At 41.4% G+C, this 18,413-nt stretch overlaps 1 protein-coding gene across 7 annotated transcripts in view; it reads right to left on the reverse strand.

Annotated features, from left to right (window-relative positions):
• Positions 1-18,413, reverse strand: part of GSAP (gamma-secretase activating protein) — an 85,351-nt gene that overhangs the window by 33,745 nt on the left and 33,193 nt on the right. For 2 of the 7 annotated variants that reach the window (XM_051643730.1, XM_051643514.1), the window contains exons 1-9: positions 12,859-12,957; positions 9,361-9,434; positions 4,666-4,722; positions 3,902-3,971; positions 3,446-3,502; positions 3,222-3,310; positions 2,751-2,820; positions 1,642-1,691; positions 674-778 (exon numbers count right to left, since the gene is read on the reverse strand). In XM_051643730.1, the coding sequence (XP_051499690.1) occupies positions 674-778; positions 1,642-1,691; positions 2,751-2,820; positions 3,222-3,310; positions 3,446-3,502; positions 3,902-3,971; positions 4,666-4,722; positions 9,361-9,434; positions 12,859-12,943 (657 nt within the window). In that variant the 5' untranslated portion in view covers positions 12,944-12,957. Of the gene's footprint in view, positions 1-673; positions 779-1,641; positions 1,692-2,750; positions 2,821-3,221; positions 3,311-3,445; positions 3,503-3,901; positions 3,972-4,665; positions 4,723-9,360; positions 9,435-10,015; positions 11,104-11,138; positions 11,347-12,858; positions 12,958-18,413 lie in introns of those variants that run through there. The other 5 variants (XM_051643660.1, XM_051643578.1, XM_051643858.1 and 2 more) reach the window with 5 other exon arrangements.

Below are 18,413 nucleotides of genomic sequence, written 5' to 3' on the forward strand. Positions count from 1 at the left end.
ACACACATTCTAGAAAGTTAAAAAACACGTTTTCCCTAACTACCTATATAGCAAAAGGAGCTGTATCTTATTTTGGTCAGTTCAAAAAGGGTATCTCAGAAACAAAAACAGAAATATGTTTCTGCATCACAGTTCACTTCCTAATGCTCATTTTTGGAGACTAAGAAGAGTTAAGAAAAATCTATTTTCATTTACGTAGAATACATCAAGTGCAAATAGTACCTCAGTCAAAACAAAACAAAACAAAAACCCAACCAAACCCAAAGAGCTACAGGATTTCTAGCCAAAAACCTGTTCTCATTTGGTCCCTCAGTAAGTCTGTGTACAACACACCTTCTCCATGTGATTTTTCTAGAACAGGGGCATTACGCTCACAGCAATTTTTTGTATATTCAGATTATTTTTAACAAAACACTTGTTTAAAGCAAAAAAAAAACCACAACCATAAACATATTGATTTTTATAGAAAGCACCAAGATCCAGTCTTCTGCAATTTACTACACACAAAGAGCAGTTAAGGCAAGTCTGGGTTTTGCTTTGGGTTATTCCAAGGCAGGAACAAAACAGCCTACTATAATGAAAAACAAACTCAACTATTATTACCCCACACACTCAAAACTTCACTGTCATGAGACAGCCAGGAACAAAACTACTAGAATGACTTTCATCTCACCTTTGGAACAATGTAGAAGAGCCTTTGTTCCACCATATCCCATTGTGCCCAAATGAGATCATCTACAACTCTGGCTCTTGGAAGCTGATCTGAGTTTTGAATCACCTAAAGGGATTCAAAGGAAAGGAAGGAAAGGAAAGAACATCAGAAGTTGCCAGTCATATAAGGTTCTGTAACAATTATGCAGTCTGTGGTTCAAATAGAAAAGGAATGACAGAAGAGGCACAAATACTAAGGTGCTTGGAGGGAACATGCTACTTGTTAGCTGCACAAAGTCCACCCTTGTTGTGTGCGAGGTGTTCAGTTTAAAGACACCAGAAGCACAGTTTCCAGGGTACAACTACTACCAAATATTTTCTTTGAGATTTCCTTGCTTCTAAGAAATTCACCACTGCTCAAAGTGAACAAAGAAAAACAAATTTTTTTACTATATTAGATGTAGGTTTATTAATCATATTTTAAGAAAAACATCCACAATTTTTTAAAGACAAATTCACATTAAAAACAGGAAAAAGAGATGAGGGGAGAAAGAGATTGAACATTCACAGTACATGGAGTGTATCTAAGTTTTATGTCTTTTGTTTGCTTGTTTTTTAAATGAAACCTTTAGTAGGACACACAAACTCCCAAAAGGCAAAGTTAGGAAGGCGACTCTGCACATACTTCAAATGGTTTTAAAAATGTATTTACATTATATTTACTCCCAGTTTCTAATATACAGATGCATTCAGCAAAAATCAAAAACTAATAAAATAAGTAACTTTCCTCATAGATCACATAGTATACAGGTTTTTCAGTCAGCTTTGTGGTTAGCTGCACAAGCTGCCATACTACCAATACCTTCTCTGATGTACTTTGTGTTGCCCAAGTCTAAAACTACCAAAACAGCTAAAATTACAGATGTTTAAATTTTCACTTACACCAAAAAAAACCAAAACCCTCAAAACCCAAAATTTTTTGAGTCTTACCACTTTGTGTTCTTCTTCTGCAACAACATGAATGTCAAATTGTTCGATATCTTTAAAATATATTTAAAGAATTGTTAACATGTACATTTATATATGCTTTTATACAGCCTATTACACAATTTCACCTTGTAGAAAGCTATAAGAACACATCAGGGCCAGGCAAGTTCAACTTGGTGTAAGAGGAAATCTGTGATATATCAACACAGCTGCCTGTGCAGACAAAGGCTCTCTCCCTTCCTGTGCTAAGGGTGGCCTCAGACACAACCACCTCCTGGAAGCAGTTCCCTGCCCACATCAGCACAGCACTGTCAGGACACTGCTAACTGATACATGCCAAACCAAGCCACGGGGCACAGGTACAAATAAACAGTGTGTAGTGCTGCATGCCTGACCCTGAGGCTTCATCCTAGCCTTGCTTCACTTCCCAGCATAAATGCCACTTCACAGTCCCTTCCCATGCAAAATTCCTAAAAGTTCTTGGTAGTTTGCTGGAGCAAAGGGTGCAAGATTCACTCAGCCAATGTTACACGTTTCTGATGCAGTTCACAGCACTATGTGAATGTATTAGGAGGTGAACTCTGTCCACCTAAGTCAAACTACCTCATGTTGTCTTGTTTAGCAGAGAAGACAAGCCTCTCCAAAAAGATGGGAAAAATGATCTCAGTCTATAACAAGACTGAAAGAGAGATGAATAGCCTTTCCCAAGCATTCACCTCTATTCATTCTCTCCCATTACATTAGGCTGAACATGCAAAATAAGCCCTATTCTCATCCCACTTGTCATGTGTTAAATCACAATCCATCTCTCACAAGTAATTGATCTGCTCTGAATTTACACAGGCAGCTATAAAAGTCCATTTTAGCTTTTTTAAAGTAAAAATAATTGACAAATGCATGGACTAAGCAAATAATTGCAGTCAAAGCTAGCCATTCTGCTAACATTGAAAAAAATACCATTAAATTACACCAATTTTCAAACATTTGGAATACCTAGAATAGCTCACATCCTTTTAAAATTTTTTTTCTAATAAAAGTCTACAAAAACTATAACTTGTAATGATCACCCTAAAGTAAAAGAATTACAATGTACTTTCAAAATATTCACTCACATTTATCTTCTGAAACTAGCAAGAGGCGACTTTCTGTAGAAGTATTTCTGCCTTCAACTGGATAAAGAAACTACAGAGAAAGTATTCACAAAAGTAAGTAAGTAAACAATGTCGTTTATAACACTTATTTAAAATGTTGGGGTTTTTAGCTAGATATTTACATAGTTTTAAATTAAGACTGGCACACTAATGATAATTAATTAATAAAAAAATATATTGTTACAGACTAATAGTCACCAATCATTATGCAAGCTTCAGGAGACTGAAGTAAAAAGTATCCTTCATGTCAGAGAAATATTCTAGATCAAACACTTAATGAAGTTTCTAATTTTTTTTCATTCTATGAAGAAACAGGGGCACTCCACCTCTGTAACAGTTGCAAGATGACATAACTCTGCACTCAACTACTTTTTCTCTCTTCAGCATAGTGAATGAAAATAGGATTGTATTTAGATTAGCTGAATAACTTACCTGCACTCGAACACAGCTATCCACAGCCTTCAGGACTCTCACATTATTAATGGGATGAATTTCAATTAGCAAGGTTAAATACTTGGATACTGCAAAAAGAGCATGTTTTAGATAACATTCTTTTTTATAAGCAATTTTGTTTTCTAAAGAGAAATCAGTTGGGGCGGGGGGAAGCAAAAGGGTAAAACATTTCTAACAGTATTAAAACAGCCCACTTGTAGTACCTGACTGTAACAGCTGACTTACTCTTTCTTCTTCTGTATATTGACGGAAGCTGACCGCTAAGGGGAATAACAAAGTGAAAATGAATATTTTATACTAATCTTATAAAACATTCTTACAGAGCAAGCATCACACACTTTTTTAACAAAAACATATGTTAAAGAAATAACAGAAGCTCTTCTGGATGTAGACGGCACATATAACAGCAGGGGGAGGAAATGAACAAAGGATGGTTTTGTCTTAGATTTTTGTTTTCATAAAACAATAATATCATTACAGCTCTGTCTTTGTTTTTATCTACATCATTTGGTGATGGATCCTCTGAAAATGCATAGACTGCTGTGAGCAATATACAGTTCAAAATACATTTAAGTATTTATAGACCCAAATGTATCAACCTACTAAACTAAATAATCTTTAATATGACCAAAAAAAGTCATGATAAAATACATATTTACCCAATAATGTCCTTTCATTGTTGACTGAACAACTGATTATGTGTAGATCCTTCTCAAACATATAGAGGTGCTACAGAGAAATACATTAATGTCAATAAATGTTTTTTAACTATATAAAGAAAGCCATCTAATTACTCCTCCATAGGAAAACATAGCTGACCAGTACACGACTTTTATTTTTAAGGCAAATGATTTCATGGACAAAAGAACCATATTTCAATCCTCCATTTTATCACTTCTCCTTTTCCTCAGTTGTTCATTTTTTACTCATTCTTTTGAACTCTGTGTTACCACCAGAGCAGCACAGCAGCCTTTATGTAAATATTAAATTTCACCCATTTTGTACAGCTACAGGGACACCCGCACAGGCCTGTTACCATAATTCCAGACACTGAACTGCAGTACATTCAGTTCCACAATAACTTCTTACAAACAGTAGCACCAAACAAACCAAGGCTGCACAAATAAAAAAAAACCTGAAACATTTACTTCTTAGCACACAGATTCAGTGTGAAGGAGTGGAAAGGGCTTGAATTGGCTGTTTAGAAATAAAGACATGATGGTTTACTGCTCCCAGGTCATTCAGATGTTCTGTAACATTCTGCATCTTAATACTACTGAGCATCACTAGAATACCTCCTCTCGTCTCCTGTTCCAAACAAGCATATACTCCTTAAGGACACAATACACGGTGTTGCAAGGCATCAAGATCTGAATCACTACAGCACTGTCTTCACCAGGGAGAATACTGGTATTGCTCTCACCTCATTTTGTTTAGTTTGAAGATCATACAATCCAATGTGAGTACTTCTCTGTTTTCCCTATGGATGAAAACAAATTAACAGAGACAATGTAAATACATACAAAGTTAAATATAGTTTTTAGGGGTTTTTTTCCTACCTCTCTCCCCCTTTACCCCTGTCCCTTGACAGACATCCTCACACACTCCCTTGTCCTATAAACAGGCAGGTAATTATCTAATTTCAAGAAAGCTAGGGAAGAAAAAGAACACAGATTTTTAATTTTTTTCTTTTTAAATCCAACACATGGGATGCAGCTGAAATGTGGCCAATCCACAGCCCACAACTGTTGCACAAGCCAAGTCTCTCTCTCTCACTTTGATTTTAGACTAAGTTCAGTCATAGGCAGTAGGGCCAGGAAGAGACACATCTATACAAGAATGAAGAGAGATGCTATGGCCCTTGGAAGATTCAAGGCTGTTATTCCAAACAGCCAACACTCACCAACTCAGCAGGTCATTGCTCCAAAAGGGAGCACAGAAACATCAAACACCACCAAACGCAGCTTCCAGTGACCTGGCTGCAGGCTGGAAAAAGCTCTGCCTTAGGAAATGATTGTTTGAAGGCTAAATATATTTCTCAAGCTCAGATGATACCATTAGCCTGCTGCCTTTGAAAAGAAACATAATACACATCCTTTATGGCTTATTGGTAATAACATACAATGATTTTGCCTGGGGCACTTCTAAGACTATACCAACCAAAACTTTTCTTCTTGCTAACTTTTACCATGCTTTAAATTATCAATTTATTTATTTTTAAATTGAATTAAATTCTGTTTGGCAGCATTTATTGTATACCAAATCAAGCTGAAGTCCACTAATGTACTTTAGGTATAGGCACTATATTGCTAAACTGTTGAAATCAAATCCAGTCACATAAGCTTGTACTGAAACAGTGGGTATCATTGTTTCTAACTGCAGCTTACGGGAAGAGGGGAGAAATCTGTGGTTATTTACAAAGTTACAGCATCTTGCTTTGTGAAGTTAAAACAAAAGGCTGATTATTCTCTTCCTAGGGGGTCTATTTCTGAGTGTCTCATTATTGTTAAGGCAATGACAAAAGTCTTTGACTTCTGACTTAAATAAGGAAAACAAAATGTCTTTATATTAAGAGATGGGCCTCCTAATTTAACATTAAGCAAGTACTTGCACAAACAAGCATTATTTCTGAGCACATCTGAAATTCTAACATCCTCTGCACTTAGCTACTCAAAAATATACTTCACTAGATTGGTAACAGGACATCAGTGCCCCTATCTGTGCATAAGCTAAGATGCTTGTTTTCATGTTTATTATTTCATGTATTGCTTTGCAAAAGAGAAGTGCTGACACTATAACTCATTTCTGTTGAAAATCACAGAATCATATAATGGGTTGGGCTGGAAGGGACCTTAAAGATCATCTCATTCCAACCCAAGTATTTTCCTTTACACCAAGTATCAATGTAACAGAAGAGAGACACTTAAGACTACAGTACAACACAATACTCTAAGGTAAGCTTGAAAATAAAGTTTATTCTCCACCTTCTCCTGATTTCTCACAGAATGCACTTGACTTCTTTCCACTCAGCAGACTAAAGTTGCTTTCTACTTGTATCTATTAGGGAACAAGCCAGGACAGCTCAGTTTAGTTTACATTGCTGTTTGTGCACCATCCTCACTGACATCACAGCTAATGTTTGCTGCTGTGAAACCAACAGGAAAGGTCACAGGCATATAGCAGTGCCTTGCAAAACCAGTAGCTCATTAGTTATAAATACTTTATCATGAAGAAGGGAGAGAGAAAAAGAGAGAGAGATATTAAACTGCCTTACCAAGTCAGTAAGAGCTGTAGTTTTTAGAAGCTGTAATTTCACCAACATAAGTTTAAAGAAACAGAAGGACTAGCTGCAGACACTAAAAGCAGTCTGTTCCCTAGGTAAGCTTTCCAGTGTCATGACATATATTAGCAGAAGAGCACAGCAGAAAGAATACTTTAATTTTTACAAACTTGCTTTAAAATATAAAACAAATGTTGAATTTGGGCCTAAAACTACCTGGCATTTGCCAAGATGTATACACCAAGAGTCTTTTTTTCTACGTAAATCTGAATGGATACGTTTGCATTAAACTCCAAAATCACAGAGCTATACCCATATGTTGTCAATGGATGGTTTCAGAAAAGGAACATTTACACTGAATCCTTGTTAAGCCAATAGTAAAGGGTAAAAAGTCTAAGAAGACAGACACAGATACACAATCCTCCCAACACATGCATTCTAGTCCTGGGAAAGAAAAAAAAATTCAGTCCTGCTTTAAGGTATTGCAGTCCCAAGGTGTGACTGCCACTGACACAGACACAACTATGTAAACAAAAGCACAGACATCAGGAAAGGCACAGTGTCAGCAGCTCAGGACCCAGCCTGTTCAGGACACTAGGTGAGTGCTATGCAGGTATGGCCTGGGCCACCACATCTGCTCCTACCAACGCAGGAGCCACCTAGACTAACAAGAACCTTGGGGTAGGCTTACCCCCATGTTCTTATCACGCACACAGATGGGGGTGTAGGTATTGACCCCATTGACATCAATAGCATCTAAGTGGGTACCAACATTTTCAGCTGATGAGCACAATTCTTACTGATCCAAGAAAGAAATGTGCACCACACACTATGAACAACTTTTTTCTGAGAGAAGCATAATATATTTAATGCAATACCACCTTAAGATACATTTGTTCTTTGAGAGAAAACTCCAGGAAGAATCTTCCAGTTTGCCCATTAGCAAGTGTAAAAAACAATTACAACAGAAGCAAACAAAATATGTCAGCATCCTTCCCAACAGAAGAGTAAATAGATGCTGTTTCTTCAGCAGGCTGACTGACCCAGGAGTAAAAGATCAGACTACTTTATCATGGTGAGAGAAGAGGAAAATAAAATGCAGCAGCATATCCTTTGGGATGGCATTTGAGAGGTGAAAACTGCAGCACAGCGATGCAGTTTGCTAGTTCCAGTTATCAGGCTTTGTCATCCATCCATTCCTACCATACAGGCTGCAGAGGTCACTCGATTTCCAAAATTAGGAAAGAGAAACCACAGAGAACATTTTCAGTGACTTCATACGCAGCCTTTACCTCTAAGTTCAAGAAACTAAGCTGAGGAGTTTAAATCCTCCCGAGAGTCACTGGTCTATTCAGTCAATGGAGTCTAGTGGGCATCTGCCCTCCTCTTCCACCCCACATAGCTCCTCCCAAAGTACAGGCTACAACTGCCCAGCTCTCTAAGCTCCACCAATTGTTTTGACCAGATCCCTACTGACTACAGCGGCAGCTTAGACACCTAGCACACAGGCAGACATATTAGATGTGTGAACCTCAAGCTACAAGTCATCCCTTGTGCCCTTTGTAAGAGCGTGAACAGCATATGAGGCAGTTGGATTACAGTATCAGAAACACAAGAAAGCTTAAGTGTGAGAGTCCATAGATGCAAGAAAGCAGCAACATGAGACACATGCAGCACTAGATCTCCTTTTGGGAGATAGATGGGTTACTTTTATTAAGACTTTCTAGAATTTTAAGCAATGCAAACAAACAAAAACAAAAAAAAACACACACAAAAAAACCACACACACAAAAAAAACCCAACCAAAAAAACCCACACACAAAAAAACCAAAACAAACAAAAACAACCCAACCAAACTTGACACATTCTTTAGTGCTGTTTTTATGGTTATTGTTGTCTTGTACAGACTTCCCTCCCTATACTTGTACTAAAGGAAACATCCACCCACGGTTAGTGTATTAAACCTCCATGAAGGCCTCACCTCTTCCCTTAACCCTAGGTAAGCTGAAAAGTTTCAGCACTGTTGAGCCAGAGGGGAAAAAAAGGCAGTCCTATTCTAGTGGATTCTGCTATCTTCAATCTGTGCTCTTCAAAAACCAAAGATCCTCCAGAATCCAGCTGGGTCTACCGATTTCTCCAAGATGCACAGAAAAGAAACATTGCTTATCCCATCAAGAGGAAACCTCAAGCCATTAAAAAAATCTCTTCAACCTACAGGCAACGCTTTTTTGCAACCTAAAAGCTATACATATGCCACAGAGAGCAGAATCCTATGTTAAAAAGGATAGCTCCAAAATTAAACAGTATAGCTCCAGATTCTTCAAGACATCAAATAAACAGTAATCTGTAGCAATAAAGTGCTACAGATTACTCATAACATGACAAAGAAAAAAGGCAGAAGCAGAGTCAGTGTCAGATAAGTGGCACCTTGACTTACATATTGGTAGGAGGAAACATAATAAACTAAAACAATGAGCATGCATTTTCCCTGAGAAATCCTGAGAGTGAAAGAATGTTCTGCTTTAGAAGAGTTTATCTGTTAAAGACATGGCATTCCACTTTAGGTGAGACTCTGGCCCTAAGAAAAACAGCAAAAAACCAATGGACTTCATCAGGACAGTACTTTGCTCTCCATTTCATCATTCTTAACCTTTGTCTGAAGTGGAGACAGGTATTTTCCCATTGCCCAATGCCGCAATGTTGTAATCAGATACGTTTTCATGTTCTAACCCTCACTGCAAAAAAAAAAATTAAACTACCAGAACTCAATTAGGCATAGATACACATACAGTGCTATTCTCTGCTTTCTGTTTTTATTAAGTTCCAAGACTCACTTACCTTCCAGGTATAAATAATTTTTCCATTTCTTTCAACATTGACAATGTAGAGCATCAATGAATTGTCAGAAGTATCTGAAATTATAAGTATCAAAAAGGTACAGGTTTTTCATTTCAGCTGGTTCATCATAAAATTTATGCACATTTTAAAGATAATAGATTTTTACATATAAATACTTCTTTGTGCAGCTGAAAATTCCTCCATTCTAGAAAGTGAGACAGAGAATATTTCTTGTGCTATGACTTAAGTCTGATAAACTTCAACACAAAATAGTTAAAGGAGTTCAAAACACACAGGAAATAATGATTTACATAATATCCTTGCTATTAATTATAATTGTGATTCTAATGGCCACTACATTTGTGACGAAAATGGAATGTGCTTTTTCAATATCTTCCATTCACAGAGAAATAAATAAATAAAAATGGCATTTATCCATTAGACAACATGGGGTTCAAACAGTTAAGTTGCACTCCAATCCAGAGAACACTACAGGGAGACAGAACTAGCATCATTTGCTCCCACCTGCCCTGTCAACATCCCAAAGGAATGCCTGGAAATAGACTATATCTTCTGAGATTAGCTCTACAACACCCTCCCTCCCCAAAACACAAGAACCGCAAGACTCAGCATCATATATACATATGCAACATACCTACAAAGGAATTGAGCAATGCAGGATAAGAGATATAATTTGGGATGTGAACGGAAGAGGCATTAAAAGGGAAACAGATGAGCAGGAAGTTAGGATGGACCCAGAAAGAGAAGAGCACATCTGGACAAAGCAGTGCTAAACAAAAACGAAAACACAAAAAAATGATCAAGTGTCGCACTTAAGACAATGTCGCAAACCGACGGCATCAGAGGCCCCTGGAAGTCGTGACAAAAACATCTGCTTTCCTGACGCTGCCTTTCTGTTTTCTAACCACTGTAGTTACCAAATGTGTTTATCTCAGATGGAACTTTCACTACAAGTTGAAATTTTGCCCTTAATATGGTTGACAGCTGGTTTTTAGATAAAGGTAGCCTGTAGTTCAGTAAGGATCAAGAAAAGGAATTATCCACAACTCTACACAAGTGTTTAGTCACGTTTGACACTATTTACTTGGCTGTTATCACCAGCCATTGCTAGAAGAAAGCTGTGTGAAACTTAGTTTCACAAAGCCTGATACTATGAACTGGCTTCTGCAGCTTGCAGTGATAAGAAAAAAAAAAAACAACAACCACTTTTTAGAAGCATTATCAGAAGGAAATAAATCCTGTATTTTGTTGGGGGAGGATAACGAAAAACCTTAGTGTACATTTAACAACACATCACTTTCTAGTGGTTTCAGATTAAAGTACACTAAAACATCACTATGCTAGTGCTAGGTGGTGATAACTGAAGGTCTCAGGGAATCATATACTCTGCTCTCCACTCAGTGGAACCTTCCTGGAATTTAACCACCACCTCAAACCTTCCAGATGAGTTACTCCGGTCCCCACACTTCTCTCTCATAAAATACTTCCTCCCAACAGAATTCAGCTAGAGAAGAAGGTCTGTAAGAAATACCCAAGACAATTAATTTTCTCTATCACCAGACACGTTCTGTGTCAGAATTGAGTTTCATGTCACTGAATATTGTTGGTAGGAATATGGAGCCAAAGAAGAAGTGGCAATCATTTCTGCTCTTGGAAGGTCCCGCAGTAAAACTCTCTGTGTAGAATTACAACTTCTTCCTCATCCCTACAGATTAGATCGGTAGATGAAGGGCTGCAAAACAACCAACCCAACCCACCTGCCCAGCAAGCAACTGCTATCCACATCCTGAGGAGAATGCAGAATTTGATTTACTGAAGGCCATTGTATGTAGCTCATACAAAAATAAGCGGAATAAAGAGAAAAAGGCTGGTTGTCTTTATCTGCTGCTCCTCTTCCATCATCATAGATACTCTCAGCTCTCATGCAATTAGAAATTTTCACATGCTATCCAGGGCTTTGAAGTCCTCAGGAAAGAAAATAATAAATATTAATAACTATAACATCTGAAACCACTGACACAAAAGTACCATGACTCCTAAAAACTACTTGCTTCATGTGAATGGGTATTTCTCTGATGTTTAAGTTAATCTTTTCAAATTCCTACCTCCCACCTTCACATTCCCATATAAAACAGTATTACTTCAGTGGAAAAAGCTACAATCCAAATCCGAAACACAATACAGCGATGCTCGTATCTGATCAGATGCACCTGTCAACCTAGATTCTTCTGATCCTGTACTACCAGGGGCATTTACTGAACAAGGAGTCTGTATTACACTTTAAAAAGCGTACACACACAATTGTCCCTTTCCCAAACAAAAGCCAGCATCATCTGGAGATCACTATGACAAAGGCATAGGTTAATGAACCCACTAAATTAATCACAGATTAACTGACAAATTCATAGACCAATTGATCATGCATGGAAAATTTCAGAATTTTGCCTCAAACTCCTTTAGTAAACCACCTAGTATATGTGAAAGTATACTTTCTAGCAGATTTTGTAACTGATAGCATGCTATCATGTAAACAATAATTTTATTTTATAAAACCAGTAAGAGCTGACACCTTCTGGTTTCTCTCCAACAAAGTTATGAAACTATTTGATAAAATATTTAACTGGCTTCACAGATTGAGGTGCTGTTGAGTCAATTAAAAGCAACCAAAGGACTTGAGGTTTTAAGTTCATCACACGGAACATCAGCAAACGTCTATCTACTGAAGTAATAATTATTTGGAGTCTTTTTAGACTAAGGCTTCTGAAAAAGCAGAACTGAGCCAGCTGCCCTGCAGATGAATGGGAACAAACACAAGCAAAAAACCACAAGGCCAAGAATACAGACGGGTCATTCTTTTTTCCAACCACTCGCTACACCAGCTATCACACTCTGCTGTCACAGCTAACACTTTTTTTTTTCATTTTAACTAGCACTCATTTACCACCTAGACAAAAGGCGTTTGGGTTGTTATTTTCCTTCTCCCCCCCCAGGAAGGGGAGTAGCGTGGGAGAGGGATTCACGCTAAAAAACTTGGTTTTGGGAAAACAAACAAACTGTGAAGCAGAAGCCAGACACCAGCCGCGGAGCGTTAACAGACGTGCAAAACAGCTTTCGGCATGTGCAAGGCTCCTTGAAGACCTGAAGCTTCCCCGCCTCGAGTCCCCTCGGCCACAGGCACCGGAGGGAAGAGCCCGGGTTTCCTGCCGCCGGCAGCGGGGCCCGGCCCTGCCCGGCTCCGGAGGGGGCCCGGCCGCCGCCGCCAGCCCGAGGAGGGGCAGCCCCGACTGGGAGGCGCGGTCAGGGCACAGGCCCCTGGGCAGCCGCAGCCGGGGTCTCGCCTCAGGCCCGGCTCCCCGCCCGCGGGCCGGACCGGACCGGGCCGGGCAGGGCGAGGGAAGGAGAGCGGGGGCTCTGCTCGGCCCTCCGCGGGCAGCGGGGGCCCCGGAGCAGCAGCAGCAGCAGCCGCCGCGGCGTTACCTAGAGCCGCGGCCCAGCCCCGCGCCGCCAGCCAGGGCGCCACGTCCCTCCGCAGGTCAAACTCGGCCACCAGGCGAAGCAGCATCGCGCCCTCCTCTCGCCCCGGCCCGGCCCGCCCCGCTCGCCCCGGCCCGGCCCGCCCCGCTCGCCCCCGCTGCTGCCAGGCGGCCCGGCCACGACCCCGCCCGCTCGGGCCGCCGACCACGAGCCCATTGGGCGCGGCTGGTGCCGCTCAGCGGGGGCGGCCGCAGCGACAGGCCGCTCCCCGCCCCTCCGCGCCCCTCCGCCGGCCGCGGGGCGGGCTGGGCTGGCGCGGGGGGCCGGCCGTGTTCCGCTTCCTGCGGGGGGCGGCAGCCGCGGGGAGAGCCCCGCTGCGGGGGCAGCCCGCGCCGAGGTGCAGGTCCCGCTTTTTCCCGGTGGAGCTGGCGCCCAGGCGCTGCCCGGGGCACGCCGGAGGAAGGGGGGATCCTTTCTGAGGCCTCAGCCACCGGGTGACCTCAGCAGTTGCCTGTGGGTGAGGGCTGGTGTCAGCCTTCAGCTGCCCGCTGGTCGGAAGGCCCCGTCATCTGTTGCCCTCCACATATTCCCCCTGGAAGTGTTAGGCGTTTCCTAGAATTTCCAGCAGCATCCATGTTGTTCTGAGATCATGCTCTCTTTTTGAGTTGAATAGATTGAGTCTCTCTGTTCAGACTGCTTTGGCAGAACTCGGGATGTCTGCTCAGGCCAGGACTGACCTCATCCTGCTTTTCATCTGCTAGTAAAGGAGGTAAAGCTTAGTGTACGTAATCTTGGGAGTTTTTGTCGTTTGGCTGGTTGGAGCGTTTTTTTGGCTTTTGAAAATACCTCTAGCACTGGGAAGATGCTACTCCAGGGCTACCTCTAGCCTGCCAGCAATTACCATTTGCCTTCTGCCCTGCGCTGGCTGCTGTCAGCGGCTAGAAGGGGCACAGAAGTGGGCAGGCTGCAAGGGCACATGCCAGGCTGACACGTGCTGGGCACAGAACAGCTCAAATCAGTTCCAAGAGGTAATCGACTACCAAGATCTTCCCCTTCGTCGCTAAGCTTTGAAGACATACAAAGACCAGATGAGAATTAGGTACATCTGCAAAGGCAAGTTGATGTTCAAAATGCAGAGCAGACAAATGCTTGCTCTCAAACTCTGTATTGCCAACTTTTACAATTTTATTACAGGTTTCATAATCTACATTCTTCTTGAAGCTACTTGGAACAAATGGTTGTGAAAGAATTTCATCTTATATTTTCACTGTTGTGAAATAAATTTTTTAAACATGACTGGGATATTTATTTCAGAGACAAAAGCAGAAAACAGAATTTCCCAAATGGCTGCATTTTTTAAGAGTTGAGGTGGGGGTGATTAATGAGTATGAGTATTTGAGAATGGTAACCAGAGAGGCAAGCAAAAGAGGGAAACAAAGCTAATTAAATGATTGATTCTGTAAGTATGTGCAAAAAGGGAGGTTTTCACATGGAGAAAGTCTGCTGTGCCCAGAGCTATAGAGGGCTTTTAAGGCCAGGATGAGGCCAACTGGCAGAATTTTTGCTTCTACTGTTAAGCAAAACAGAAAGAAATGTGGAGTTGGGCCACAAAGCATCTAGCTGTAACAGCCAGATACTCTTTCTAAAGGGAAAGAAAATCAAATATAGTTGCCTATTTTGATCCTGCATTTAAGGAAAAAAACAATGATTGTCACTGTTTTTTCAAAATCAACCATGTCATATGTTCCTGAAAGAGAGGCCACATAACTGATGGATGAATTATTCTCTAATATTTACAGACCAAGAATCATATGATGATGCTGTTCTTCTATGTAGAGCTGATTTAAAGGAAATGGGAAATGTTCTTGTGTGATGTGAGCTGCTGAGTAGCTACGCAGACAAGTGGGTGTGAAGGAGATCCACTCACTCCTTGCCTGTGCAAAGGATCTGTTCCACAGTCTTTATTCGGGAAAAGGCTGAAAGAGTTCATACAAGTAAAGACTTCATGGTCAGGTGTGCATTGGGATAACCTTGTTGAGGAAACAGTTAAAATTTTCCTTCAGGCTGTTTTTCACTGCAAAGGATTCTTCATTTTTTTTTTATGTCCAATGTCTCACTGAAGTTTATAAATATGCTTTCCCGAGCCTCCTGGCATAAAATGGGACCTTACCTCCAATGAACCCAGGGACTTGGAAGCTTCTCTGATGTTAGTCCCTGAAGCCAAAGCAAGAGAAGTTCTCTCAGAAATTTCTCTATCTTTTCAGTGAGAAGAAGGAAGTGGTAGCTAGACAGATAAAGACATCTGAGAAACAGGATGGGATGAGGTGATTCATGATGACTGTCAGGGTTTAGAGATAGAGAAACATGAAAAGAGCAACCTTGTAGAGCTGAGGAAGATGGTACCAACAGGAGCTGAAGGAACTGGTAGGAGCAAGGACACAGAACAGAAGGGAATGGGGAAGAGAGAATCTGGAAAGAAACAACAAAAGTTTGCTACCTGTGTAGAACTACAGTCAGTCTTCCCAGAACTGAAGTCAGGAACAACAAGTTCCTTTGTTGTCCATCAAATTATTTTAAATCCACCTTTTTCCATTGACTTAGCCATATAAAAAGACAAGATACTACTTCTGCCAGTTTCTTTAGTTCAAGTGATGAGTGTTTCCTTGGGACTCCTGAAGGTCCAACACTGCTGATGATCCTTGGGAATGTCACTATTATTACATGGTGTAATTATCTGTGCTTTCTCAAAAAATCACAATTATATATGAAAATTACAATAAATCCACTTCTGGTTTAGATAACAGTCTCATTTGTTGTATCTTCACAGAATCACAGAATTGTCATGGTTGGAAAAGATCTCTAAGGTCACTGAGTCCAACTGTCAACCATGGGCTGGGGGATGGAAGACTCCACCACAATGTCTTTTTTGGCAATTTCTTATTTTTGAGAACTTAATTTATAGTCATGGTATAGATTAGGAATACATACATCTGCAGTCAGTTGCCAAAAATGTATTTAAGAGAAAGCAGATGGTTTGCCTGCCTGCCTGTGTGTTTATATAGTCCAGAGGAAATACTTACAATCAAATAAATGAGGTTCACAGTAAGTGGAGAAAGTGATGTAGTTTCTGAATTTATTAACTTTAGCAGTCAGACTTTTTAAATTATCACAGGAAACATCATAAAATGCTGACAATTGCTGTCAGCATTAACTAAAATGAAACTCAGAGTGCCTCCTTACTACAAGTTACACCATCTTTCAAGTAACAACACACAATTGCAGATTTGGGGCTGTACAGCCCTATAGTTAAGAAAAAAAGCCAATGGCCTTGCATAAAAATTTGCAATGCCATGAAGAAACTTAATCCACTGCTGCTCTTCCTCCTCAAGATACCACTATTTGTTTGCCACAGCCACCATCACCTGAATAGCACCTAATGCTCTTGCTCTGAAGTGGGATGGGCTTTCTCCTTTTCTTCCTCTGTTCCCATTGTTAGCTGCTGATTTTATTTTCTCACTTCTACCTTTAATATCTATTTCCTTCACAACTGCTAAAAGTAATTCACAAATTTAGAGCTTGTTATGTAAAGCTCATTATTATGTAAACCCCACAATCCAGGAGGAGGTCAGTGACCTGCTACACCACGTAGATGTGCATAAATCCATGGGGCTGGATGGGATGCACCCAAGAGTGCTGAAAGAGCTGGTGAGGTTGCTCACCAAGCCACTTTCCATCATTTATCAGCAGTTCCGGATGACTGGGGAGGTACCAGCAGATTGGAAATCAGCCCATGTAACCCTCATATATAAGACTGGGGAAAAAGGGGATGATCTGGGAAATTACAGGCCTGTTAGTCTGACTTCAGTACCAGGGAAGCTGATGGAACACATCACCCTGAGTACCATTATGCAGTGCATGCAGAACAACCAGGTGATCAGGCCCAGTCAGCAAGGGTTTATGAAGGGCAGGTCCCGTTTGACTAACCTGATCTCCTTCTACGACAGGGTGACACGCTTATTGGATGAGGGAAGGCACACGGATGTTGTCTACCTTGCCTTTAGCCAGGCCTTTGATAAGGTTTCCCACAGCATTCTCCTGGAGAAGCTGGCTGCTTGTGGCTTGGATGTGCACACGTTTTGCTGGATAAAAAACTGGTTGGGTGGCTGGCTCCAAAGAGCTGTGTTGAATGGAGTTAAATCCAGCTGGTGGCTGGTCACAAGTGGTGTTCCCCAGGGCTCAGTGCTGTGGCACCTCCAGTTCAACATCTTTATTGATGACTTGGATGAGGGGATAGAGTGCACCCTCAGTAAGTGCAGATGACACTAAGTTGGGTGGAAGTGTCCATCTGCCTGAGAGTAGGGAGGCTCTGCAGGGGGATCTAGACAGGCTTGACCAACTGCATGACTTTCAACGAGGCCAAATGCTGGGTCCTGCACTTTGGCCACAACCCGCGGCAGCTCTGCAGGCTTGGGGAGGAGTGGCTGGAGAGCTGCCCAGCAGAGGGACCTGGGGGTGCTGATTGACAGGCAGCTGAACATGAGCCAGCAGTGTGCCCAGGTGCCAAGAAGCATCCTGGCCTGCATCAGGAATAGTGTGACCAGCAGGGCCAGGGAGGTGATCCTGCCCCTCTACTTGGCCTTGGTGAGGTCACACCTCGAGCACTGTGTGCAGTTTTGGGCACTGCAGTATAGGAAGGACATCAAGGTGCTGAAGAGGGTACAGAGAAGGGCAACCAAGCTGACTAGGGGTCTGAAGAAAAGGTCTTATGAGGAGAGGCTGAGGGAGCTGGGTCTGTTTAGTCTGGAGAAGAGGAGGCTGAGGGGAGACCTCATTGCTCCCTACAACTACCTGAAAGGAGGTTGGAGTGGGGTGGGTGTTGGCCTCTTCTCCCTAGTGACCAGTGATGGGACAAGAGGAAATGGGGTCAAGTTGCACCAGGAGAAGTTCAGATTGGATATTAGGAAGAAATTCTTCACAGAAAGCATGGTGAGGCATTGGAACAGGCTGCCCAGGGAGGTGGTGGAGGCACCGTCCCTGGAGGTGTTCAAAGAACGGTTAGATATGATGTTTCAGGAGATGGTTTAGTGTTTAGGGGTTGTAGGGCAGGCGGTTGGACTTGACGATCTTGAGGGTTTTTTCCAACCTTGATGATTCTATGATTCTCTGAGCTGTCAGTCAGAGTGGCCCAAGCTGTTATTAGAGGCCATATCTACAGGCCCAGAGATCCAGGTTAGATTCCTAGAAGCGTAACACATTCCTCAGAAACCACAAAGCTGACTCATTCAGAGCACTTCAAGTAATAGCACAGCGTGTCACACCACCTCAGCCCTGATACATTAAATTAAAAGCTTGGTGCAAAAGCCATAAGTACGTATCTAAAAATGCCTTACACTTTCAGCAGGCTTTGAATTAAGACAGAGGGCCTGATATATTCTCAATAACATCTGCGAACCTGCTAGAAAGAAAAAGAAGTTTTGGTTTAAAAGAAAACAACCCAAATTCTGATTTCTGCCAAGTAAAATGAATGTTATAACCCATTTCTGTCTTTTGCTTCCTTT

This window comes from Apus apus, chromosome 1, assembly GCF_020740795.1.
Source record: "Apus apus isolate bApuApu2 chromosome 1, bApuApu2.pri.cur, whole genome shotgun sequence".
Classification (NCBI taxonomy): domain Eukaryota; kingdom Metazoa; phylum Chordata; class Aves; order Apodiformes; family Apodidae; genus Apus; species Apus apus.